The sequence below is a fragment of the Octodon degus genome, unplaced genomic scaffold (assembly GCF_000260255.1).
Source record: "Octodon degus isolate 3935 unplaced genomic scaffold, OctDeg1.0 scaffold00015, whole genome shotgun sequence".
Classification (NCBI taxonomy): Eukaryota; Metazoa; Chordata; class Mammalia; order Rodentia; family Octodontidae; genus Octodon; species Octodon degus.
The window spans coordinates 15,464,021-15,489,159 of NW_004524591.1; the positions used below are offsets into that span (position 1 = coordinate 15,464,021).

General features: G+C 41.9%; 1 protein-coding gene and 1 pseudogene across 5 annotated transcripts; both read right to left on the reverse strand.

Moving 5' to 3' along the window:
- Nucleotides 1-4,588: 4,588 nt before the first annotated feature.
- On the reverse strand, nucleotides 4,589-5,618 carry LOC101575115 (annotated as a pseudogene).
- Nucleotides 5,619-6,075: 457 nt separating this feature from the next.
- Nucleotides 6,076-23,846, reverse strand: LOC111815366 (uncharacterized protein DDB_G0281497-like). Of its 5 annotated transcripts, XM_023709970.1 has the most exons (6): nucleotides 23,773-23,846; nucleotides 22,468-22,602; nucleotides 19,307-19,434; nucleotides 17,976-18,052; nucleotides 9,328-9,420; nucleotides 6,076-8,363 (listed from the first exon to the last, which is right to left on the reverse strand). In XM_023709970.1, exons 2-6 carry the CDS (start codon nucleotides 22,549-22,551, stop codon nucleotides 8,359-8,361), a joined length of 387 nt encoding a protein of 128 aa, XP_023565738.1. In that variant the 5' UTR covers nucleotides 22,552-22,602; nucleotides 23,773-23,846; the 3' UTR covers nucleotides 6,076-8,358. The 5 variants fall into 5 exon arrangements, 3 of the variants coding, with proteins under 3 accessions (XP_023565738.1, XP_023565737.1, XP_023565736.1); XR_002820068.1 differs by lacking the exons at nucleotides 22,468-22,602; nucleotides 23,773-23,846 and adding an exon at nucleotides 20,562-21,079 and having other exon boundaries at nucleotides 18,758-19,434; XR_002820069.1 differs by lacking the exons at nucleotides 6,076-8,363; nucleotides 22,468-22,602; nucleotides 23,773-23,846 and adding exons at nucleotides 8,496-8,557; nucleotides 20,562-21,079 and having other exon boundaries at nucleotides 18,758-19,434.
- Between the last annotated feature and the right edge of the window lie 1,293 nt (nucleotides 23,847-25,139).

Below are 25,139 nucleotides of genomic sequence, written 5' to 3' on the forward strand. Positions count from 1 at the left end.
TTCAAGGAAAAGGGGGAATGATTTAAACCATTTGGAGTCAGTTCTGCTGCAGCCAATCTTTTACTGAGAGGTTATAATATGAATGAATGTACACTTGTACTAGAGGGAAACATATAGTCTTTAAAGTTATTCAATTTATATTGTTAAAGTGTTGGTGAAATAGCATGTATATAAATATGACACCAGTGACAGCTATAAAGATAAACCTTTTATGTTGTAACTTCTCAATTTAAGCACACAAGACTAAATTTGAGGAATAAATCATGATAACAGGAAGCTACTACATTTATATGAAAATGAATAAATGTCCTATACTATCAGTTTATTAACCTGTAATGAGTAGATACTTTATCATCCCTTTGTAGATCTTCTGAAATACCTTGGCACAGTTGTGTTACAGATAATGCACTCATCTCATTGCTAAGAATTAATTTTATTACTTAAGAAATTGATTTTCCCAGGACCCAATAGTAGGTTAGATTGGTAGACTATGTGCCTGAGCCAACACTGGAGCCAGTTATGTGGCAAACCAGCGAGGTTCAATTATAGTCTTTTTTTTTAATCTGAGGGAGATATGAAAGTATACAGATTATAGATGGGTGAGAGAGGGATTCAAGGCAAAAAGCACTCTCAGGGCACAGTGATGGGGAGCCTCTGGGAACAAGTTCTCAAGATTTTTCCACATATTAGATATTATGAGAACGCTTCTTATCTGAGAGGTAGCCTCAGCCTGTCCCTCCACACACATGGTGACTGTCATTTCTGTACTGTGACATTAGGATCATCACAAGGTCCTTTGATTCCATGTCTCTCACTCTGATATACCCTCTTTGATGGTCCTATTACTGTATTTTGCATTTGCTTAGGAAAGAAGTCTTTAATTTTGTATCTGAAGTACAAGTACAGAACAGTGGAAATGGGTTTATTCAATGAATGACCAAAGGATTTCTCTGGGTTGCATGGAAACAAAGCAGATGTAAGCCCCCTTTCCTTTACCTGGACAGGTTAGAAAGCCAGTTTTATGTTCACAAAATAGGAGGGTCAACATCTATAACTATTTCCTAGCACCCGTTTGAATACTTCAGCATGGACTAGCTAGCACATGAGCCCAGAATTTCCTGAGCAAAGACATGCTAATATCCATTCTATTAAAAAGAAAAACAACCGAGAGCATGGTCTCTCTTTTGGAGCATGCCCCCTGATAGTTCATGCACTCTGCTTCTGTGCAGGATGCTGAGAGAATAAAACCCTACATCTACTGGCTCTTCTGCTCTGAAATTCCAGCCAGTATTAGATGACGTGAATAGTGCTTCCCCAAGCTTTTTGCATACCATTTGGTGAGGATTAGAGCTTCAGGAACCTTATAGATTGTCTGCTGCAGAGGGAGGTAGTGATAAATTCAAGGTAATTAGCCTATTTTTCAAAAACAGAGTGAAAATTCTGGTCTTATGAGAGGAGCACACTTCTATGTGTGCAATCTAGATTTCTTTTTCCAATTAGCAATAGCTTCCTTCCTGTATCTTTAGTTAAAAGATTTAAAGGCAGGGACCTAAACAGGTATTTGCACACTCACATTCATAGCGGCACAATGTACAAAAGGTAGGAACAACTCAAATACCTATCAAGGAATGAGTGAGTGAACATAATTCTATATTCCATAATGAAATATTGTTCAGCCTTAAAAATGAAGGAATTTCTCATACATGCTATAGCATAGATGAATCTTGATGACATTTATACTAAGTGAAATGAGCCAGAGATAAAGGACAAAGAATCTACTTACTTGAGAGTAATGATTACCAGGAGCTAATAAAAGGACATAATTGGAAGTTATTGTTTAAGGGATACTGAGTCTCTGTTTGTGATGATAAAAAGTTCTAGAGAAGGAAAGCGGTAGTGGTGACACCCCCCTGTGAATGTATTCTGTTCCTCTCAACTGCACACTCAAAACTGGTTAAAATGGTAAATTTTATGTCAGACAGAAATATTCTGCCACAGTAACAGAAAGCAAATTCAGCAAGTACACAATAAAATCCAAAAATCCTAGTGGAATTAACTGTATGATTGATTAACCTCTCTTTTTTTCTGGTACATCTCCTTTTCGTGTCATTCTGCAACCTCAGATTTCTAGTTTCACCCACCATCAAATTTGACTGATGGAATCCAACCATGAGCCATGGTGTCATTTTCCTTATGAGGTTTATGCTTTAGTGACATACTACCTTATTGGTGCTATTAACTAGCACAGTGTTTGTTTGATGTCTTACCCTCTCTCAAATTCAGCCTGTCCACATCAAATTCATTATCTTTAGTCTAAACCAGCATTTATATCTGACAATGGTCGCAGCACTCTCCTCACCAATTAACTTAAAAAATTCAGAACCACCTTTGATTCTTTATTCTCACTTTGCCCCCACTACATCCAACGCTTTAGAACTTTTATATGGAGGACACAGAATGAGCCTTGGCTAAATCTCTGGGAAAACTGGATTTTTATTTCTGAGGATGAATTTCCTGGTAAAATATGCTAATGTGGTCATGTATGTTACTAAAGCGAACTCAACAGAAAAGAAGCCTCTGCTTGGAAACAACCTAGCTAACTGCAATTTAAGTGATAACAGGGCTGAAAATTGCAAGTATAAAATGAGTTTAAAAAATCAATTAGAAAAAGAGAGGTTATTAAATATGTATCTGATTCAAAAAAGGTATTAGTACAGAATAAATTTACTAACCAGGTTCAAATCTCAGGCTTACTGCTTATTGCTTTTTAATCTTGGACAAACTGTTTAATTTTGTGGACTGAAGTTTCTTTTTTTGTAATAAAAGAATATCTGTTTATGTATGTCAGTATTAGCATAATAAATAAAAGAACATGTCAAGCCACCAGCATAAAATAAGCATCAGTAATAGTTGCTGTTTGTGGTTCTCTACAAAGATCTCAACAAAGCACATCAGTCGCCTGCTCACAGGCTCCAGTGGCCCCAGCTGTTTATTTTCTTGTCGCTGCATCTTACATCTCTAATGCCAACCCATTCTCTCCATCATTACACTCTACTTATTCTCTTTCTCCAAACTCCAACTCAGCCTCTTCAGAAATTTTCCTTTTCCCCAAACACTACCTTTTCCTCAGGTCTATTGTGTGTTGTCGAAACACTCCATGGGTTCCCATTTGATACTGCATTTCCTATTGTATATTTCTTTGGATATAAAGTTATTTTCCCATTAGATTGTAGGCTCTTAGGGGAAAGACTTGCTGTCCAATATTTTATGATTTCTGTACTAAACCAAACTATAAGTCAGAACCTTTATTTTATTCCCTCTCTCCCCAAAACCTAGAAAAGCATCCAAAACATGGGATCTGAATGCACAAATGCCCGAATGCATGAATGCTTTGTTATTTGGTTGTGATTCTTTAGAATGGTACATTTCTCATGCAAATGAAACATATTCCCTTGCATTCCGTACTTATTTTTCAAAGTAGAATTTTTTGTAGGAACCAAAATCCACTTGGACACCAATATCTAAGAAGTAAAATGTTGAGTGAAATGACCAGTTGAGCAAGAATTTCCTGTTCAGTCAATCCAGGAGCCATCTGAGGGGGTATCATATCCTGTTAGTTGGTTGTTCAGTTTCTCTCCATCCCTACTAATTTTTATCTAGTGAATTGTTATGGTTTGGACCAAGAATGTCTCCCCAAAGTCTCATGTACTCACAGAAGGGGATTTTGAAAAGTGATAGAATGATAAGAGCACTACATTTGACTTATTAGAAAGTGGGGCCTGGTTAGATGTAAGTCTCTGGGGGAATGGCCTTGAAGGATATATTTCCCTTTTTTACTCTTACCATCTCCCATTTCTTCCTCTACCAGATTCTTCCACCTTGTACTTTTACCTCAGAGCCAGTCAATTATGGACTGAAAGTATGAGTCCAAATAAACCTCTCTTCACTTAAGGTGCAGGTGTTAGGTATTGTGTCTCAGGGACAAGAAAGTTACTAAAATAGACTTTGGTACCAAGGGTGGCATTGTTGTTCTTAATGCCTGACCAAAGATTCAGAAGCCTTTGGGATTAGTTTGTGGGAGCAGTCTGGGTAGGTTTGGAAATGCCAACTAGAGTATCCATAGAATTGGCCAACCTTGGTGGAGATTCTAGCTGGAGCTCAAAAGATAAGGATGCTGTTAGAAATGCAGACAAGAATGGAAAAAAAATTTTTTTAAATAACATTGGTAATTACATGCAAATATAAATGTTCAGAATACAATTTTAGGGTGAATTTTATATATGTATATATCAGTATTTTAAATATGAAATATTTCAAATGCAAAAAATGGCAAAAGACATGGAAAATAAAAAAATCACACTTTTGCTACCAAAAATAAATAAGTAAATAAACATTCATGGACATATACATAATTATTAAGGCAGAGTAAATATCATCATGATTTTCTTAGAGTCCATGAGTTCACAGGGTTAGTGAGAGATATCATCATTAATAGTGACATAGATTCATAAGTGCAAATAAATAAAAGAAAATTGAATTAGAATGTCAAATTGTATGGAATTCAGAATTGTTTGATGTATAGTTTTTGTTTTTTTGAAAGAGAATATGCCTTTATTCCTTGTTTTGCCAATTAGGCAGGCTGAATAGTTTGCTTTTTGATGATCAATCAAAGAGATCAAAGCCCATATCCTCATCTGACTCCTCCGACTCTTCCTTGGTTTTCACCTTAGCTGGGACAGCTGCAGCAGCAGGAGCAGCAGTGGTGGCTGCAGCGACAGGGGCAGCAGCCACAAATGCAGATGGATCAGCTAAGAAGGCCTTGACCTTTTCAGCAAGTGGGAAGGTGTAATCAGTCTCCACAGAGAAAGCCAGGACTTGCTTGTACCCACTGATGATAGAATGGGGCACTGATGCAACAGCTGGGTGACCAATCTGCAGACAGACACTGGCAACATTGCGGGCATCCTCCAGAAAGCGAGAATGCAGAGTTTCCTCTGTAATGTCAAGGACTTCTGGGTTGTAGATGCTTCCATTGTCAAACACTTGCTGAATAATCAACCCAAAGGAGAATGGGGAGATGTTCAATATGTTCAGGACGGTTGCCTCGCTGGCTCTCACTTTGTCCCCAGTCTTAATCAGTTGTATATCACTAAAGATTTCAGTGGTGCCCCTGGAGATTTTAGTGGTGATGCCCAGAGCCTGGAAGAAAGAGGTCTTCTCGAGCCCCAGAGCAGTGTTCTGGACAGGCACGGTGACTTCACATGGTGCAATGGCACCTGCATGGGCAGCAGCAGGCACCTTATTGGCCAGCAGCATATCCCTGATCTCAGTGAGGTCCTCCTTGGTGAACACAAAGCCCACATTCCCCTGGATATGAGGCAACAGTTTCACCAGAGCTGGGATGTGTTCCAGATGTCCTTGGATGGCCTTGCATATCATAGTATTCTTGCCCATCAGCACCACGGCCTTCTCTCGGAGGGACATTCAGATCTGCTGCATCTGCTTGGAGCTCAAATTGTCTGCTCCCCCAATGAAGCATTTTGGATAATCATCCAAAAGTTGGATGATCTTTAGGAAGTAGTTAGATTTCCAGGTTGCCCTGTCTTCCCTGGGCATCACGGCAGTGCATCAGGGATTGCCACGGAGTGTTTAAAGACGATGTCACTCTCACGAGGATGCCTGGAAAGAGCTTGATGTATAGTTTTTTAATAAAATGTGAAAATCAGTTTAAAAAAAAAGAAATGCAGACAAGAAAGAAATCCTACCTTTTACAGGCTCATAGGTTCAAAAACAAAAGACTGTTTTGACAGGCAAGCCCCACAGCAACCTGCTTAATAAGGGCCACTTAGTAAATAAGGGCTATGGAACCTGAATCTCCCCCATTAACCCCCCTACTAATCTCCCCCCACACACACACACAGACCCCATCCCCAGTGCTTTGGATAGAAAACATAAGCTTGCCTTTCTGCCTGTCTGCCTGTCTGCCTGGCTAGCTGCCTGCCTACCTACCTTCCTGTCTTCCTTTGTTCCTCCCTCCCTCCCTCCCTCCCTCCCTCCCTCTCTCCCTTCCTTCCTTCTTTCCTTCTTTTTGTTCATTCTTTGTTTCTTTTGTGGGGGGTGCTGTATCTACTGGTTTGCAGTCCCCTCTGTCATCTCCTCTAGGATGTATAGGAGACAAAAAGAAAACCCAGGTAACTCAATGTCTTATTCTTTCAGTTCTGATACTCCTGTACTTTTTCCTTCCTTCAGAGCTATACCCAAATCATTGCATTTAGTTGTTCGTAGAGAGGAAGAACAGTGACCTGTGAGTTCATGACTCTTTGCCCCAAACCTAAAGTCCTACACTTCATACTTGAAGAGGAGAAACTAAACAGAGATGAGGATGTTGTCTTATAGTGTTACCAACAGCAAAGTGTCCAACTTATACCTAGCTCATGTGGGTCACGTTAAACAGTGCATCTCCTTCCTGATGTTGATTTGAAGTCTTCTTTAGTCTGGTATTTAAAATAATGATTGTTGAAAGCATAGCAATCCCAGGATTGGCTTTCTCTATGGGAAAATCATTGTTAAAGAATAAATGAATGAGACAACTGACCTGAAAGAAACCCCTTATCTATCTTTGAAATTCAAAGAGAACACAGTAAGTTATACTATTATATGCCACTCTCTTTAAACCTATGAAAGTAATTTCTTTCCATTCAGGAACAGGTATTTTCTCAAAGTAAGCAATTGTTTCTGTCCTAAGAATAACATGGATCCAATGCCTGTCCAGGATTTTTCCTTACAGTGGATATGAAGGATGCTCTAAGCCAAATGCACGCTCCCCAAGCAAACATGTGGGGGTTTATGGCACATATTTTGAATATTTATTCCCGCTTATATTTTCTCTTTTCATTTTTATCTTACAACGTATACTTCTTTGGTCCATTTTGAGTTGTTACAGCATAAAAACATTTTGTTATCTCCCATCACATTTCTGCGGAAAGAAAAATCCACCCACAGCCTTCCAACAACATTAGAGCCTAGGGAATACAGGGAAAAGTTAGATGCTGAGCTTCATGCAGGGAGGAAATGAAGAGAGTCCAGACAGGAGCCTGGACAGTCAGGCTGTACTTATTCTTGCTCTACAATACCTACCAGTCCCAGGACAGAGTAAGTGCCCAATAGAAGGTTGACAAATTGAGTTGACTGCCTTGTTTAGAAGGGACTCACTCTGTGAAGTGCAGTAAAGAGGTAAGTAAGTAAATAAATAAATAAATAAATAAATGCAGAAGAAAATCTAGCTTCTTCACAAGAGATTCTCTATCTCCTCTCACACTAATGAACTCTCTTTTGGAGACTTACCATACTAGTAAGCTGTAAATAGTGGTAGCTTTGGCCTTACTAGGAAATGACTCAATAAAATCACAAGTTTTGAGAATATGGACTTCAGTTACCCACCTGTTAACCAAAGGGATGGTCCATAACCCCTTCAGTCATTGGTAGACCCATGTGGGGGGTTAATTGGAACCAACCAACCCTGTCTGAATTGTTTTTCATGTCACATTTGGAGGTAGCTCCCTTCTTTCATTGAACACTACACTCCCTTCTTTCTCTTTCAGAAAACTTCCTGCAAGCTTATGCTCCCTGAGATGATAAGGACGACTCAGAAAAGGAGCCCGTACTCTTCTCTAGCTGGCTTCAAATATATGCAGTCCTGGCCCACTAGACTCAGCAGAATTCTGCTGCTGAAGAGCAGTGAGAGGTCACTGCCAGTCAGCAGTCTCTGCACAGACACCTTCCAGGCCAGCTGCTCCTGGCAGACATCCGCATCCATCCAAACGGATCTGCAGACAGTGTGAATGATGTCTCCTGCTGCCCTTTAAAACACTTTGATACCAGAGCTCTTATCATCCCCGTTTTAAGCCACTCAGGTACCTACAAGTCAGTCAGCAGTTCCAATTAGGGGATCAGAAAAGAAATGGGCTAGTCGTCTCCCATATGGCTGCGGTATGACCAGCAAATAGTGTGGATCTCACTAATAGATTTTGCCCAGTCTCTGGACAAGAAGCCAGACAGGCACAAAACACCCATTAAAGGGAAAGCTTGCTTTACAGCTCCCAGCCACCTCATCAAGACAACTCGGCCACACATCAGCTCTGAAGCCAATTTGGTTTCTGAGCTCCCGTCTTTTATTTTATCACCGACAAACAAGGCCCGTGGTGAGCCAGTGAAATTATCTTCAGCCCACTATCAGAGTTCTGCTCTTCCCCTTGGGTTCTCCACTTTGCAAGGATTTTTCTAGGAGGCGATGTTCAGAGATGATTTGAGCAGCCATGCCAATTAACAATGACCTTCAGCCCTGGGAGCAGAGAGGAGTCACACTGTGGATAAGGGAAAATGGTTCATCAGAATGGGAAGCACATCACACGGTCCAAATAGCATCTCTTTGGAGTAGTTAATACTCACATAAATAGAAAGTTGACATCCTAGGATGAAAGGACAAGGAGAAAAAGGCCCCAGATGGTGACTCAAGCCTTTTCCCTAATTCATCCACTAGGATTGTACCTCCTCAATCCTTTTGGGGAAGAAAGGACAAAAAGTGGGGAAGGAAAAAGGAATTACTAAGTATTTTAGTTAGTTATTCTGCTTAGAAATCCTTCTTAAATGCTGTGCTTTGATTAGCAAACATTTATGACCTCTTTCACACCTAAGCATTTAATTAATGCTTCTGCTGGTGCTGGCAGCCTGGCAGATCTCAGTGGGGTTTGTTTCAGCTTTTGAGATCAACTGCTGGGCTGATCAGTAGGTTTCTGGTCTAAACTGGCCTCAACTAAAAGGGCACGGCAAACTTCCAGTTGGTCTGTCATCTTCCGCAGGCCAACCAAGACTGTCTAGCTGTGCAGTCGGATGGCCAAAGGGAACATGCATCCAGGGGCTAGACAAGAATCCCAGGCTAGCATTTCTATCACATTCCACTGGCCAAAGCACGTGGCCAACCCTGAACAGCTTCTTCCTCTTGATGCCACAAAGTCCCATGGCAAAATGCACAGGCACAGAGAAGGGTAGAGAACAGAGACCAGTGATGCAGTCCACTGGCCATGATGAGAGAAGTAACTGGGGGAAAGGAGGAACAGGTTCAAGCGATCTTTTAAAAGAAGAGAATTGCTCTTCACTCTTGCCACCCTTATTACTCTCTTGCCAGTGCCCTCTTTTCAGCTCTGTCCTCAAGCACTGGAAGACTTAATGCTTGTTTGCCTTGGGATAGTTGGGCCATGTCTGAGTGTCTTGGTGATCATCCAGCTTCTGTCTGGTGAACTTACTAGCTTCCTCAGGTAGTAGTCTCACCTCTTTGCAGGCAGCTTTGAGACCAACAAGCCAGGACAGCTCCTAAGGCAAGGCAGCATCTCCAGGCTCCAGCAGGGCTCAGGTTTACAGAGCCTGGATGGATAAGACAGAGAATCTCAGCATCACTCTGTAGAATGCACTCATGCTCATGTGTCCTGCATCACATGTAGTCAGCCATCTCCTCCCACATGCTCCTACCACCTGGAATGCTGAGCTGCCTTTCTTGAGACACCATGAGTCTCAGTTCTACTCCTTTGCATATACACATTTTCCCCAGAATGCTTCACTTCACTCAGACTACTCCACTGTATCTTCAAATTCAGTTTGAGGGTCACAGCTATCAATGTCTCCTCTCTGGGCTTCCCAAACTTACCTCCACCAGTGCTCTCATCACTCTAATGTGAGTGTTCACTTTTCTTTTCAGGTGATTATGTTCTTTTCCTTACAGTAAGTCTTTAGTCTTCATGTTCCTAGGGCTGAACCCAGAGCCAAGCATATAGGAGCATTTAAATAACATGGCTTCACTTTCTCCTTGGAAACTTTAAATGCCCCTACTTTCTACCAAAAGATAATTTATTCAACAGGCACATAAGTGCCTACCATATTTCAGGCACTTTTCTTGGAGCTAAGAGTGTAGTGATGTATTAAGACAGGTCAAGCATTAATTATTTAATTTATTTATCTATTTACAGATACATAATTTATATCACATTTACTATGTGCCAGGTAAATTTTTTAATGTTTTTTTAGATAAAGAAATAAAGACAGAGAGGTAAAATTTGCCCAAGATCATGCAATGTTTAAGCAGTAAGGCAGGCTTGGGAGCCCTGTCCAGGCCCTGGCTCTGTGCTCAAAACTACTCCTCTAGGCTTCCCTACATAGAATGTTTTTAAGTGTTAGATCATGGAAAAAATTCTAAGAGAAGCAAATCAGGAAGATTGGGACACAGGGGGAAGTAACAGAGATAGAGAATGCTGCTTTAGACACAAAGTGGACAGCAATGGGCTCTCTGGACAGTTTGCAGTGGAGCAGGGCCTGAGTGAAAGTGGAAGTGAGTTGTGGGAGGGAGGAGCCCTGCAGCAAAGGGGCACAGGCCCTGAGATGGAAAAACACTTGGGGATTGTCAGGAAGAATGGGGAGGCCCATAGGAACAAGGTGATGGAAGGATGAGCTCACATAGAGGGGTCAAACTGGGAGAACTGTTGGGGTTTTGTGGCCATAGGTAAAGTTCGATTTTGTTCTTACTGTGGTGCAGAAGTTGACAGGATTATAAATTATATGAAGGGTAAGGATGAAAGTAAGTGAGAAGAAAATGAGTGAAAGACTGGGATAAAGGTAGATAAGATAAAATTTAATCTAAGGGCAAATTTACATGTAAAATACAGTCTCTCTGTACTTTGCTACTGGCATGAGGCTGTAAATTTGAACATGAGCTTCCTAGTGACCTCATAGACATCTCTGTCACTGATAATGTCAAAAGATGAAAAGAAAGATGTTGTTTTAAAACAAACTGAACCCTAATATTAAGACTTTGGGGTATTCTCTAACTGAGTAAAATTGGAATCTAGAGTTAATCCAAAGGAAAATTAAGGCTCTTTTTAGCTAGCCAAATGCATTTGTAACTATGTTGAAATGTACAAAGTCTAAGTGATTCCCCCACAGGGATGGAAAAATTGAATATTAAAGTCTTCCTATGTTTCTTTACATACTGAACACCCAGTCCACATGATTTTTTTTAACAGGACTGTTCAGCCTGCCCTACAGGCAGGGCTGGCATAGCATGTAGTGCGGGGGATCAAACCATGGTTCCTATCGCTTGTCTAAGCTTGCCTAAGCAGGTGCTTTACACTGCTGAGCTATCTTGCCAGCCCTCACATGATTTTAAAGACCACACTTTGAAGCTCAAATCATGTCTATGATGATGGAATCACTGACTTCAAACTCAGTATAATACTGAAATCACCATAACCTCAGCCACTCAGGAGGTGGAGGCAGATGCAACACAAGTTCTACGCCAGCCTGGACAACTTAAAGAAACCCTCTCTCAAAATGAAATTTAAAAAGGGCTGATGATGTATAGCTCCAGGGTAGAGCAGTTGCCTAGCATGTGTGCGGCCCTGGGTGCAGTCTCCAGCACCCACTGCTCTCTCTGACCTCCAAAAGAAGTGGTTGATTCAAGGGTCTAGGCTGATCCAAGGGTGGTGGTAGGGACAAGAGAATGTTCTCGTATTATCATTATGATGTTTGAGAGAAATATTTTAAATAGACAAAATCATTCCCACATAGAAGCTACACAGGAACAATGGGTTTCTGAATGCTAGCATGTGTTCTCTTGACAGTCCTTACCACGAATCATTTTTCTCTCTTACTGGAGAGGGAACTGGCAGATTAGTCCATGAAGACATGAGAATGAATTTCTCCACTATCTGTGCACTCACTGATATTAGCATTATCTTCTGGGCACAGGACCTTTATCCCATGCGGGAAGATTCAATTCTTTCCCATACATAACCCAAGTAAGGCACTTTTTGTTCTGCAAGCTGTGGTGGCATTTTAAGTGGCCATCTGTGGTAAGGTTTAAGGGGACAAGAAGCCTCCCAAACCTTGAGTGGTGTTTAATCAAGCCTCAAAGTTTTAATGACACAATCAAGAGAAAACTGAGAATCCATGCAAATGGTTCAGGCTTTTCAGAAATGGTCATGATTGTGTGTTATAACATGAAAGCTCTAGTGGTCCCGGGGGATTAAAGAAAAGGCAACTTGAAAGATGGGAAACCTGGGATCATGCACAGAAGCAATCTGTAAAATTAGAGAAAAAGAAGGGTACAAGGATAGCCAACATTTTGGCCCTAGCCAGTCAAGGTCAGTGAGGACTCAGGACATAAGAGAACCTGTTCTGTAACATCTTGTAACTCAGTGGTGTCCCAAATTTTCTGATCAAGGAGATTATGGGGCCACAGAGGAATGTGATCAACAATGGAGAGTGTGCCTAAGGAGAGTCACATGGAAAGAAAACATTCTCTCAGGCTTTCACAGAGAGCAAATTGGTTAAGCAATTGCCGTGACTCATCCACATGGCTGACACTGGTAAACTGTAGTACAGGGTTTCAGAGTAAATCCTGAGGGGGTTAGACTGACCTTGCCAGATACAAAAGTTACATTTCTTGTTATATAGGTCTTGCTTTGTCTTGGTCTTAACCATCCAGCAGAAAAGTATAAAAACGAGGTATAAAAAGTAAAGCCATATTAATATGCTGAGCTATAAAAGGCTCAAGTCAACAACTTCTGACATTGCCAGTCCTGTGCATAACCCACTACTATTACAGACTACTGGACTATATTGGATTATTTTGCTGAATTCATGCACCTACAATATCTAAATGGCAATGGAATACCCATCTTTGACAAAATTAAACAAAATGGGGGATATAAATGAAGGACCATTTTGTAGTGATATATATATATATATATATATATATATATGCAAAATTGTTAGGATAGATATACGGCAACTTTCTCTTTATTCAATGAGAAGAAAGATTTGTACTAATAGTGTTTGGACAGGATATCAGGTCTGCGTCTTGTACTATGAATAACTACTATGAAGACAACAATATGCAATGCATTAATTATTGTAACTGCCCTACTAACTTGTTTTGAAACTGCCTCATTGCTTTTTGTTTCTCAATAAAATTAACTTTTTAAAAAGAAGCAATCTGTCATGAGTGTTGTGTGCAAAACAAAAAGAAAAGATCATGGAACCGTGGCCAAAACCATGCTCCTGATCCCAGCCTCAGACCTGTCTCATCTTTGTTCTGCCCTGCCCCATGCAGTGCTCCATGGAGGAGAGTGACCAAGGAAATCCCTCTGGGCCTGTGGTTAGAAAGCCATGGCACCGTTCTGGATGGCCAGTGTGGGAACGGAAGAGGCCAGAACCGGACTCAGCATTTGCAGACAGTGGGGATCTGGGAATCACTGTGAACTCACCAGGAAAGAGGCAGCAGTGAGGAGAGACATGGCACCGTCAGTGGAGTGTTCAATGGAACCAAGTAGAACTATTCCTCTTGTAAGACAGAAGAGACCTTCACTATCTGAAAGCAGAATTTGAGAGGATCAATTTGAGAACAAGGCTACAGTCAAGAAGAGATAGCCATAATTCCCTACAATGAATGTATTTGTTATATATCACAAAGCTATACTGATAAAATTTTATTCAAAAGAAGGGATGGTCAGCAACTGGCTTTGTGGGTAAGCTTGAAAAAGAAACAGCACCCTTCTGAGATGCACAGAACAGAAGAGGACACAGGAGTCACTGTTTGGAGGGGGAAGGAATTCCCGCAGTCCATGTGGTCTTGTTCTTTCTAAGGAGAGATAGGAGGAACTGAAGGAAGAGGAAAGATGAGGCTGAAGGGAGGGAGAAAGGCTGGCAGGCTTTGTGTCACTGCAGAGCCCTCAGGAAGGGGCTGTACATGGAGCAGCTCACAGCATGAGTGTAGTTAACTGCCACAGAACCCAGCCTTGCCTAGATAAAGCAGTGGGTCTTCTGTACTTGGAGCCGTGTGCAAGGGGAGGGAGGCAGAGCAAAGGTCTTTAGCTGGTTCGAGAAAGATCTCGACAAATGTTAGCTCCAGTCAAAAGCAAGAATAGGAAAATAAAGTTTCTAAACCTAGCAATTCAAGTATACAGTACACCTTTCTCCAATAATTGATTGAATTTCCCATTAAAATATTACTTCTCACTTACCCAGTTAAGGCAAATACTTGTACACATCACCTACCACTATGGCCAAGTATTTCAGTGTATTCAAGGTTGCTGTAACAAACTCCATAGACTGTGCGATTTGTAAGCAATATAAATGTATTGCTCACAGCTCTGGAAGCTGAAAAATTCAAAATAAAGGTGCTAACAGATTCAGAATCTGGTTTCTTCCTTTAAAGAATAAAGCTGAGCCCCTCAAATGGCAGAAGCCATAAATGTGCTCCCTCAGGCCTCCTTTATAAGGACATCGCTCCCATTCATAAGCATGCCATCCTCAGGATTTAATGACCTCCAAAGCCCCCACGAGTGCATACTACCACACTGGAGGATTAGGCATCAACATACACTGGGGAAGGAGGGGAGAAGGCCAAACACTCAGAGCATTCAGATCACAGCACTGAAGAAATTAGGTTCTCCGATTGGCTGCCCCAAAACCAGGAGGTGGATTCATCACACCAAGACTTTGGGGCTAAGTCTAGGAAGCTGATAGTTCTTGAGAGAAAAGAAAATATCCAGGCCCAGAAAGGCAGGGAATGCAAGATGGACAGGGAACAAGAACATATTCTCTCTACAATATGAGGCTTTTGCAGTCCCATTTTCTGGGTAAGAAAATTGAAACTCAGCCCGATTAAGTGTCAAGCCCCAGACCAGGCAGTGGAGGCATGAAATTCAAATGCAAGTCTGATTGCATGTGACATTTGATATTTACTGTTCTTAGTTGCCAGCTAGACATTGCCAGCTACTAATTAATAATCTGTAATGTTCAGCCAAAAGGTTGCATGAGTTTTTGAATACCTAAAACAAAATAATGAGATCTACAGTATTTCATAACATCAGTTAAAAGTGTTGACAAATAAAATGACTATGACATAATGTGAAACCTCACACCCTCTAAATTATTCTATAAAGAAAAAAGCCACAGTGAATTTTTTAAAGTTTATAATCCCCTTCAAAAAATTAAATGGTGGAAATGAGTTAACTGATAAATACAAATTCCTTTTTAGAAAAGACACAGATTTAATATAAAATAATTGCCTCTTTATGACTGATTTATCTCAAGGCTGACTGCATTTAAATTATATCTTGCCCTTATTCAGACCTTATCTAGGGAAATAAATGAACCTTTCATTCTGGAAGGAGATAGAATGGAGAATGCCCCATGAGGAGACAAAGAAGAAATAGTCTGAGTTCTTACAAGATGGATTGAGAGGCTCTTCTCTCTCTTGGTTGGCAAAGACGACATGCATACCCCAGTGCAATAAATCGTGAGTCACTTATAAAGGAGTTCCTTCCAATTTAGATCTGCGAGAGATGCCTCTCTCCACCCCCAGAGCCCTCTGCACTGTCTTGTCCGCACATACACTCTTCTGGGTGCCCTCAGACACAGCCACCCCCATATTCTTCTAAAAGAGCCCATCTCTGTGGCAGTCTGTTAACACAGGGCATGGTTTGCTCACTTCCCCAGACTCCATTCTCAGCTGAATAGTTTCCCTGGAAACAAAGAAGGTGACATTCTAGACCTTTAGTGGGTATACCCCAAACACAGAGACAATTGTTCATATCTTCAAGACCAGATTGTCCAACTGAAGCAAAACATAGTACCGAGTGGTACGGGAAAGGACCAAAACGTCTGTTATTCTCCCTTTTTGCCTATGCAGTCCAGATCGGCTAGGTAATTGTCAGTGTCCCATGTTGTATGCATAGACCTAAGCAAGCTCATATTTTTCATTATATGAGTTCAATTGTTCCATAAAATGATATACTACAAATTTGAGTTAGACATACAACATTATCAAATTTTAGGAGTGGGTAAATAAACTTTCTTTCCTTCTTATGTTAGCCTGCTTTACAAACAGGCAATTCAGGGACAGGCGTTGGTGGGACAAGTACAGGGCTACCTGAGGCCAGGCAAGCAGCACGGCACTCAGTGGCAAACTTGCCAGAGCTGTTTCCACCACATGACGACAATGAATCCCCGATTGGAGTGGATTCAAGAAACAGTGAGAAAAGCCAAAAGGGAGATTCTCAGAGACAGTAATTTCAAGGTGTTTTGCTGTAATTGGGCCCAATAAATCTGGCCCTAAGTAGAGGGAGCTGTGAGATCAAGAGAAGTTCTGTTTTATGAAGGGAAAGATTACAGTAGGCTTGTCTGCCAATGAGAATTGGCAGGCAGAGAGAAAAACCAGCATTTGAGCAGAGGGAAAGGAGCTGCTGGGGCACTGTCCATGTGCAGGAGAGGAGGGTAAGATTGAGGGCATGACGGATGTGGGACAGTTCACTTCTGCTAATGTGGGCACACGTGGTAGCCACACAACAGGTGCAGGCAGGTGGCAGGACACAGCGGTCGGAGCCTGTGCAAGCCCTCTCCAGGTTGCTCAATTGCATCAGTGGAGTTTGAAATAAACTCCTCAGCTGACATGAAATTGGGGAAGAAGTACTGGAGCTTGCGGGGGGATAAAAGGTCATAAAATAGTCATCGAGTTGAATGGCAGAATAAACAGCCCAGAAGAACAACTCCAAGAAACTTACTTCTGACTTGTGAAGTGATAAAGTCAAACTTGACCCTACAGATGCTGGCTGTCAGCGCAAGCCTGGCGTCCTGATTGGAACTGTCATGCAGTGATGAAATAAGGCTGCCGCACAGCGGGGGCAGTCTCTAGGTGGTGGATTTAACCTCAGAGTCTGTCAAATATGAAACCCTCTATAGCACAGGAATATTTGCAATTAAATTAAATAAAAACATTCTCCCTAGACAATGATAGATCTGAAACTAGAATGCTCCAAAAATGCATTCAGAAAATAATCACAAAAGCACAAGAAAAAGATAGTACAAATCCAGCAGCTGAAAGATAATGCAGCTTCCAAAGGAAGAAACATATCCTAAGTCAGAACAATGCTTCAATGATGGGGAAGCAGAGCTCTTCAGGAATATTTTTACAGTTCAGTTTTACAAGTGCTGAAGACATTAATATGTAGAGTAATGTTTATAAACAAAGTTTTATTTTTAGTGGAATAATTCTTTTTTACTTTTTATTAGTACGTGCTTGTAGTACATCGTGATTACATTCACTGCAGGAGATTGGTATATGAACATAACGCATTTCAATTCCCGTCTTCTTTTCCTCACCCCTTCAACCCCTTTTATTTCTCCAGAATAAGATTCATTTATTTACAAGTTCTTTGGTTTGCATCTAGATGTCCTCCCAAATCCTCATGCAGTCATGGGGGACAGGCTTTTGTGGAGCTGGCTGAATCTAGAGTTTGAGACTGATTTGTGGTGCAATGCTGTGGTTAAGGGTTGAGGGTTTAAGGCCGGGTGTTTGCCACATCAGCCCACTGATTAGGTTGGCACCTCTCTGATCCCAGCAGCCTCCATAAGACAAAAGGGGCAGCAAGAGGCTTGTCTCCCTCTCTTGTTCTTGTTGCTTTTGCTAAACTGCTGCTTTCTGCCATGTGCTTTGTTGCCTTGAAGCCAGCCGACTATGGACCAAAACCTTGACAAACTGTAAGCTAAGCTGGGGAGATAGCTCAGTAAAATAAGTGCTTGCCTGGCAAGCACAGGGTCCTGAGTTCAATCCCTGATAATGCAAAAACAAACAAACAAACAAAAAACAAAAAACACTATGATCTAAATAAGCCTTTCCTCCTTTAACTTTGGATGTCAGGTACCTTGTCTTAGCAACAAGGGAAATGCAACTCAGATACCTTTTAAAGTTAATTAGCATATGTACAAGTTGAAAAACCAGATTAAGAGGTCAGAGAACATGTAAAACATGTAAAGCAATTGTTCTAAGTCAGGATTTTTCGAAAAGATTGTCCATGCTGAATTACAATCCCTTTTCTTTTCTTTCTCTTTGAACAGAACATCTTTGGCCTCTCCTTCACACTCACCTACGATGGCATTTACTGCCCGCCGCTCTCTGAATTTGTACACCAAATTGTTATTATGTAGATGAGGAAGTGGATTTCTGGAAAGAAACACAACCTTCATTGAATTCATTTTTTTCCTTGAATTCTTAAAATAACTCATGATCCCACAAGCATGAAGGATAAATTCCTAAAAACAGAAGATGATCCTATCAGAAAATTTATGATGCAAGGAAAATATTTCACATCAAAAACTTTTTTAAATGAGGATATAGCATCACCATGCAGTACTGGAAACCAGTAAGAAGACATCAAGAGTCTGGATTCCAGGAAGTGCCTCCAGGAGACAAGGGAATATCCTTATTTTTCCCCTCACCTCATTCTGAAAATGTTCCATGCCTGTCAAAGAAGCTTTGCGGCCAGTCAGTTGTGGTTTTTAGCCTGGTCCCTGAATAAAAGGTGAGATTCTCCTGAGGGAGGTGCCTGAGATGAGCCAACGTTTGCTCCATGCCTGATGTCCCATTTACGGTCCATGCCATAGAAATTTCCATGTGCCCCAGATGAACACAGGTCATAGCTGATGCTCTGGTTATCAGGCTCTGTGGGGAGAGGCAAAAGCCCACACCAAGGAAGCCTCCTGTAGGGTTAGCTCCATAATACTGCCCTCGCTGGATTCTCAGTAGGAGCTAAGGGCACGCCTTAGGGATCAGAAAGGGCAAGAAAAACCTTGAGCCTATGGGCTCCAGAGATATACCTGACTCTGCTATGAAATGACAGACACAGTGAAGGGACAAAAAGAACCTTACAGCAGCAGGAGGATGCCTCAGCTTTCCTTGCAACTGGCCAGATGCCTCCTTGTGAAGCAGGAGGTGGAGAAAGCCCTCAAGGGGAAGAAAAGTAACTATTCTAAAGAGGATGCTTTACTCAAGAGGCTGGCACAGCCTGAATTAAGAAGACTGCTTTCTACAGCCAGAAGGGGAGCTTCATAAGAGAACAAGGCTGTTGATAGAAGACATCCCACTCTACAAGCCTTGGTCACTGGCCTGCTCTCATCTGCGCAGAGCCCTGAGCTTCCGCAGTTCAGTTCCAATGCCCAACAGCTTAACCCCTGGATCTTCACAGTGAGCTGGAGAAAAGGGCACTATGCAGAGTGTTCCCTGCGGTTCTCAGGTGAGACAGCTCGCTGCTCTAATACATGACCCCATCCAAGGTCTTTGCCAAAGTACAATTAGAGAGAAAACATGTTTGAGTCTTCACTACAGCTGCCAGGTCCTTTGCAGCAAACTCCTAAGCTAAGCCAAAACTCTGCTTCTGGGTTGCTGGAAAACCCTGGGCAAGACCTTCACACTACCCACTTAGGGAGCCTCCTTCTTAGCCCAGGATGCTGGTGCTGATGCTGGTGGTGCTGGTGGTGGTCTGGCTGGTGGTGGTCGTGGTGGTAGTAGATTTTATTTCTTTTCATTTGTTGGCTTTGTTTTTGAATCTGGATGTGAAAAGAAAGCAAAAGGAATGGGATCAGAGTAGATTCTCTCAAATGATTAAAAAAAATGATTACCTTCTGAAAATTTCTATTACAGTTTTTTTTCTCATAGAAATGTTATAGCTTCCAGAGAACACTATATTTCTCATCCATATTTCAACTACTATATCAAAAGAACCTGGAAAGTACTCTCCAAATACACCAAAGGCAAGAAGAAAGCTGCCCTGAATTGCAGTAGCTGCTGGCCCTCACCACTAGGTCCCCAGGGCAGCTTTGGTTCTGTGCTTGATTAACTGAGACCATCATTTCTAGAAATGGAGGGCGATTACTTCCTAATAGCTGTCCCTGTGTGCTGGTTTAAGAATCTCATAGACCAAAAAAACCAACTAATTGAACTGTAATTGAGTGACCTCAGAGGTAGCCCACCCTGGCAGCTCTTTCCGCCCCTGAAATTTAGCAAAATACAGCAATGGCCAACCAGGTTCAGACACTCAGAACACAGCCCAAGGCAAACAAGCTCACGGACTGTGTCCAGCTCCTCTAAAGAAGTAAAGGTAAACACAATTAACTGACTTGTCCAAACAAGAAAATAAAATAAAATAAAAAATAAATAAAAAGGGACTAGGAGGGAAAGAACAATATAAAATATTTTCTGTTTTTGTGACCAAAGAAAATCATGTAGAAAAATATTTTTGTTATATCAATGGCTAGCTTTAGTAGTGGAGTGACCGCTTTAACTTTTGACTAGTTCTCCCAAAGGTAGCTTTATTTTGCTGAAAAGGCACAGAAAAGGGTTAGAAAAATTAGCATTAATTAAACTTTGTTTCTCTTGGCCACTTGCCACAAAGTTCAAATAAAGTGCACTTTAGCCAAGTCCCTTCACAAGCAAAATTCAGAATGCGTGGCTTAATTCATGTGCATTTTGATATCCCACCAAGCAAAAGGAGGCAAGTGGGAATAAAAGCTAGAAAAAATGGAAAAAAAAAAACAGATAAGAAATACATCTTCTATTTAGTTTCCTTCAATTTTCTGCTTTTAGAGGAAATTAGTAGGAGTCTGAGAGAAGTCCACTAAACTATATTTCAGGTACAAAAAATAAATGCGAGCATTTAAGTAAGCAAATAGAATACCTATCCATGCACAGGACCTCTGTCCTTCCAACTCAGGTCATGACCTTTGGTGTTACCTTTGACCCATGCCTCACTGTCCCTCGCATCGAGCTTTGCAGGGCACCCAGCTCGCTCTGCGTCTCAGCCTCCGCCACCGCCAGGACAATCCACTGTTCACTCTGTAGTGAGTGGCTCTTCAGATAGCCTCCAAGACAGGCTCCCCTCTTTTTTCCAAGAAATCGTGCTCCACCTGTTCAGGGCCAGCTCCCTGCCACCTGCACTGCCTTCTCTCCTTCGGTTCTCCTCTCGCTCATTCTGTTCCAGCCATGAGCCTTCCTAAATGTACTCGACGTTCTCTCATCGTGGGGCTTTGGCAGTTGAGGTGCCCTCTGCGCTGGGCACTCTTTCGCTAGATATTCTTCCTGGCTCTTTTTTTTAACCTTTGCTGACTCTGCCAAAGGCCCTGAGTTTGCGGCACAGTCTTTTCAGGGCAGCCCATGCTAGCGGCACATCTCCACCCCTGCGCCGTAGCTCCTTTGCTCTTGCTTTCAGTGCATTTAAGATGACGACAAGACAGAGACAGCATGGTTAGAGGGGTTCAGTAGAGGAAAAGTGCTCAGCCCTGGTGGCCAGGAAGCAGAAAGGGAAGCATAGAAAGAAAGGGGCCAGGGACAAGAGAGGGTACCCAAGGCTGTGCCCTTGTGCCCCGCTTCCTTAAACTCGGCTCGGTCTCTTATCTCCATCACCTCCCAGGAATGCCATCAGATTATGGATCATCAATGATTAATCTGATCAATTTAGAGCCTTGATGATCTAATCACCTTATGAAAGCCCCATCTCCAAGCACGTAACATTTGGGGGGACATTTTAGATCTCAACTATAACTTCCGGTATTCTCCTAATAGAATTTGAGTCCCCAACATACATTTATTTATGTATAGAATCCTTTTCATTAGGATTTATACTCTTTGAGGTACTATTTTGTTTGCCTCTGTATTTCCAGTGTCTAAGACTATGCCTGACGCATAGTTGATGCTCAGTAAATACAAGCTCAATAAACAGATGAATGAATGGATATATAGCCAAATAAAATAAACACAGATGAGAGACAGAGGAAAATGTGTCAGGAAAGAAGGAAGAGAAAAAAAGAACACAATTTCCAGATATATCTCTCTCATGGTATAGGTGAATATTTTACATGTTTCTCAGTTTTCCTAAATGTATAAAGATATGCTGCTTCCAAAATTTTAAAAAGATGAGTGTTTGAGGGGGTAAAATTTAGGAATAGCTAAGATTTGAGAATAGGAAATGAAAATGTACACTTTTTGCTTTATCTTTTTAAAATTAGTGTTTCACAGTTTGAGGAGGACAAGACAAATAGTGGGCAGGGTTCTTGAGACAAAGGACTGAATTGTTTCAACTGCATGGTCACCCACTGAGCCACCAAACCAGACCCACAGGCTACTCATACATCGACACTGCTCTGCCCTTTCATCATGAAGCCGACAGTTCTCCAAGCTGTCACTGAAGCCTTTGTGGCCCCCCTAGCATTTTCACCACCATTACACACTCAAGAGTCACTTGTCCTCCTCACTCAATTTCTGTCTAAAGTCTGTGGGACACCAGTATTTCTCCCTATGTCTCCGCTCTGCTCAACCACCCACGCTGTGGCTGTCTTAGGTCTGGCTCCATTGTTTCCACTCCATTTCTGCTTCCCAGTCCAGCTCTCCCTCCTTGATCTTGCTTCCCAGGTTTCCTCCCCACTGCTGTTGGAGGGGTTTCTATGGAACTTAAACCTAGTCATCTTCTTCTCATACACTCAGCATTTCCTGGCCTTGTGACAGGGCCCCTTCCAGCCCAGTCTCTGTCATCCTCTGGTGTCCTACTTAGGGAGGCCACCATCCTTCCCACTCCTTCCAGCATTCACCTCCTGCCATGATGCCAGTCTGTCTTCTTGGCATGTCAATCTCATGCTCTGGTGCTCAGCTTTAAAACTCGGCCTTGTAGTCATCTCCTCTGGATGGTTCTCCCAGTTTCCATTAGTTTAGATGCTGTTGCTTTTCTGCATTCACAAACGAACACAGATTGTGTTTTGATTTACTCAATGAACTTGTACCTCAGATTGTTAGCTCCCTAAGGAAAGGGCCAACATCTTAACATTGAATTTTCAACCATCACTGGACTTGACATTTGACCTCTAGTAGAAATTTTATAAATACTTATATGCTCACAAGGGGAAAGAGACAGAGAAAAGAAGAAAGTCAACTAGGTGATTAAATAGATTAGAGCTATAAATATGTTGTAGGGGGTAATGCATAAACTCTTAAGATGCACACACGGTGTCTTGGATGTCTGCAAGTTTCAAGCTGAGATACTTGAAGTGAACAGAGTATGATGGTTAAGAAGAGAGACACTATGTGCATCTAAGTCCCAGTTAAGCCATGTGGAAGCTGACTGCCCCAAGCATGCTACTTAAACAATCTGAGCCTCAGTTTGCTCATCTATTAAGTGAGAAAGATGCCACAGTCTTACTTCTGTGCTAATGCCGGTGTGAGGTTAAATAGGATAATTCACATAAAGGGATCAGCACAGTGCCTAGAAGCAGTAAATGTTCAATAAACGTCAATAATGATAATGATGATGATCATCAGTTGGAAACAAGACACCAAAGTGCTTTTAACAGAATGAGGGGAGGCTGAATAATAAAATTATCCAGTATGTCAACGGAATCGCATCAGTGGTACTTCAAAGGCCTGCTCCTGAGCTAGCATCATCATTTTGGGGCTCAGGGAGGCTGACCAGCTGCTCCTTACAGCATAAAGTACAAGCCAGCATCACAGGAACAGGTAGGGGCTCTTCACAGTTCTCACAATTTCATCACAGTTCCAAAACTGTGTGTTTGAAGTGACTCCACAGGATGATGGTGCGAGTGATTACATGGAACTGATTGTTCCAAGATCAAATGGGACCTCGAGACCTTGTGAACCAAGTTCAGCAGCCCTGGGTGTTTAAACCAAGACCTCTCTGAGCATCTCTGGGAAAAGGGTGGCATGATGCACCCAATACTTTTAATCAGAATCTCTTGTGTTTTTAGATCATCTCTTAGGAGTTTTGTTTTTTTTTAAGCCACAAATTCAAGACAAATCCAAGGCTGCTGCATGTACATTCCAAAGTCAGTCGGGAAGAAGGGAAAAAAAGAAAAAGGAAGAATATATAATCTCCAAGAACATACCTTGCAATAATATATCTGTGGCAATAATAATGGTCAATATTTTGTACTTTTTCCATTTCTCTAAATTCTCTATAATCAAAAAAGATAACATTTATCTTAAAACATTTTTCAGATGTTGAAACTTGAGAACAGAACATGAAAATATAACTTTTTTCTTTCCAATCTATGTTTCACAGATTTAGAAATGGGAAAGTCTTATCTTTATGAATAGAGAGACAGACAAACAGGCCTAGTTAAAAAGCAGTCTTGAAAAATCCCCAACAGTGAGGGACCTATCTTCCACGTGCCCTCCCTGGAATCTCTCCTACTGGCTCCAAGTATCTGCTGGGCCCCGAGAGTGGGAAAATTACAGTTCTGTGGATGCTGCTCTACCCTCATCTTTAGTGAAGCTTCACTGAACTCCCAGCATGCCTTGACCCTCTCTTCCCTTCACTCTGCACTGACCCTGGAAGCTGCCTGGACCGAGGTGCTGCCCCTAGCTTGGGCCAGGCCAGCAGAAGCCAAGACAGCCTCTCGATCATCGCCTCCACTCCAGAGCTCTTTTTGCTTGGATTCATTTGGCTTCATGAGTATGTAGCGATTCTCCATGTGAGTTTCTCTCCTTTATTTCAAATTGGTTTCCTGTCATTTTTATGAGAAAAATTGTATTGATGCTTTAGAAAATATATAAAAGTATTTTTATGCCTAAATCTGTCCATAACCATCTTCCCTACAATGTTTATTCTCTGTCCTGTGCTTTTCCAGACTTCAAACTGGAGTCTGTTTTGGTGGGTCTGGGCAAGTGGTCGCAGGTCTGGTAAATACTTGGGTAGAGTGACAGGTGGCTGAGCTGAGAACTGCTGGCCTTGCCTGGCTTGGTTTCTCCCAGTGACACAGCAAGACTCTTCCTCAGGCAGCTCATCCCCTGACTTCATTCTGAGCAATGCCGATGACATACAGAGTGATATGTTATGCAAATGACATCCAGCTTTTTTTTTTTTCTATATTCAACTCCAGAGATAGTAGATACCTTCGGGACGCTAGAAGAAAATCCCCACGCCAGAGCTGCATCCTACCAGTGTGAGTCAGGAGGGGCCACCTGTGTATCACTGTGCCTGGCAGACACCCTGCCATGCTGGGTAAGAACCCAGTGTTCTCAGGGGAGCACTAGTGGCCCTGTGTGGCCCAGGGAACAATGCCTCACTGAGTCCTCTGATCCTTCATTTGGATCTGTCAACAACCTAAAAGAGAGTGAGAGGCTCGGGCCCACTCCCTGGTTCTAAATCAGTCCCCACGAACAGCACACACACTTGCTTACTGGAGGCTCCTCTAAAGACATGCATGAAGTAGGCTTCAGATTTGTTTTATAAACACGGGGGAGTCTCTTC

Coding starts and splice junctions, on each gene's coding strand:
- LOC111815366 (XM_023709968.1), bottom strand. CDS start 20,647: ATGCGAGGGACAGTGAGGCATGGGTCAAAG. Junction 19,435..20,617: donor CAGTGAGGCATGGGTCAAAG/GTAACACCAAAG, acceptor TTTCACATCCAG/ATTCAAAAACAAAGCCAACA. Junction 18,053..19,306: donor CTAAGAAGGAGGCTCCCTAA/GTGGGTAGTGTG, acceptor GTTTCTTTCCAG/AAATCCACTTCCTCATCTAC.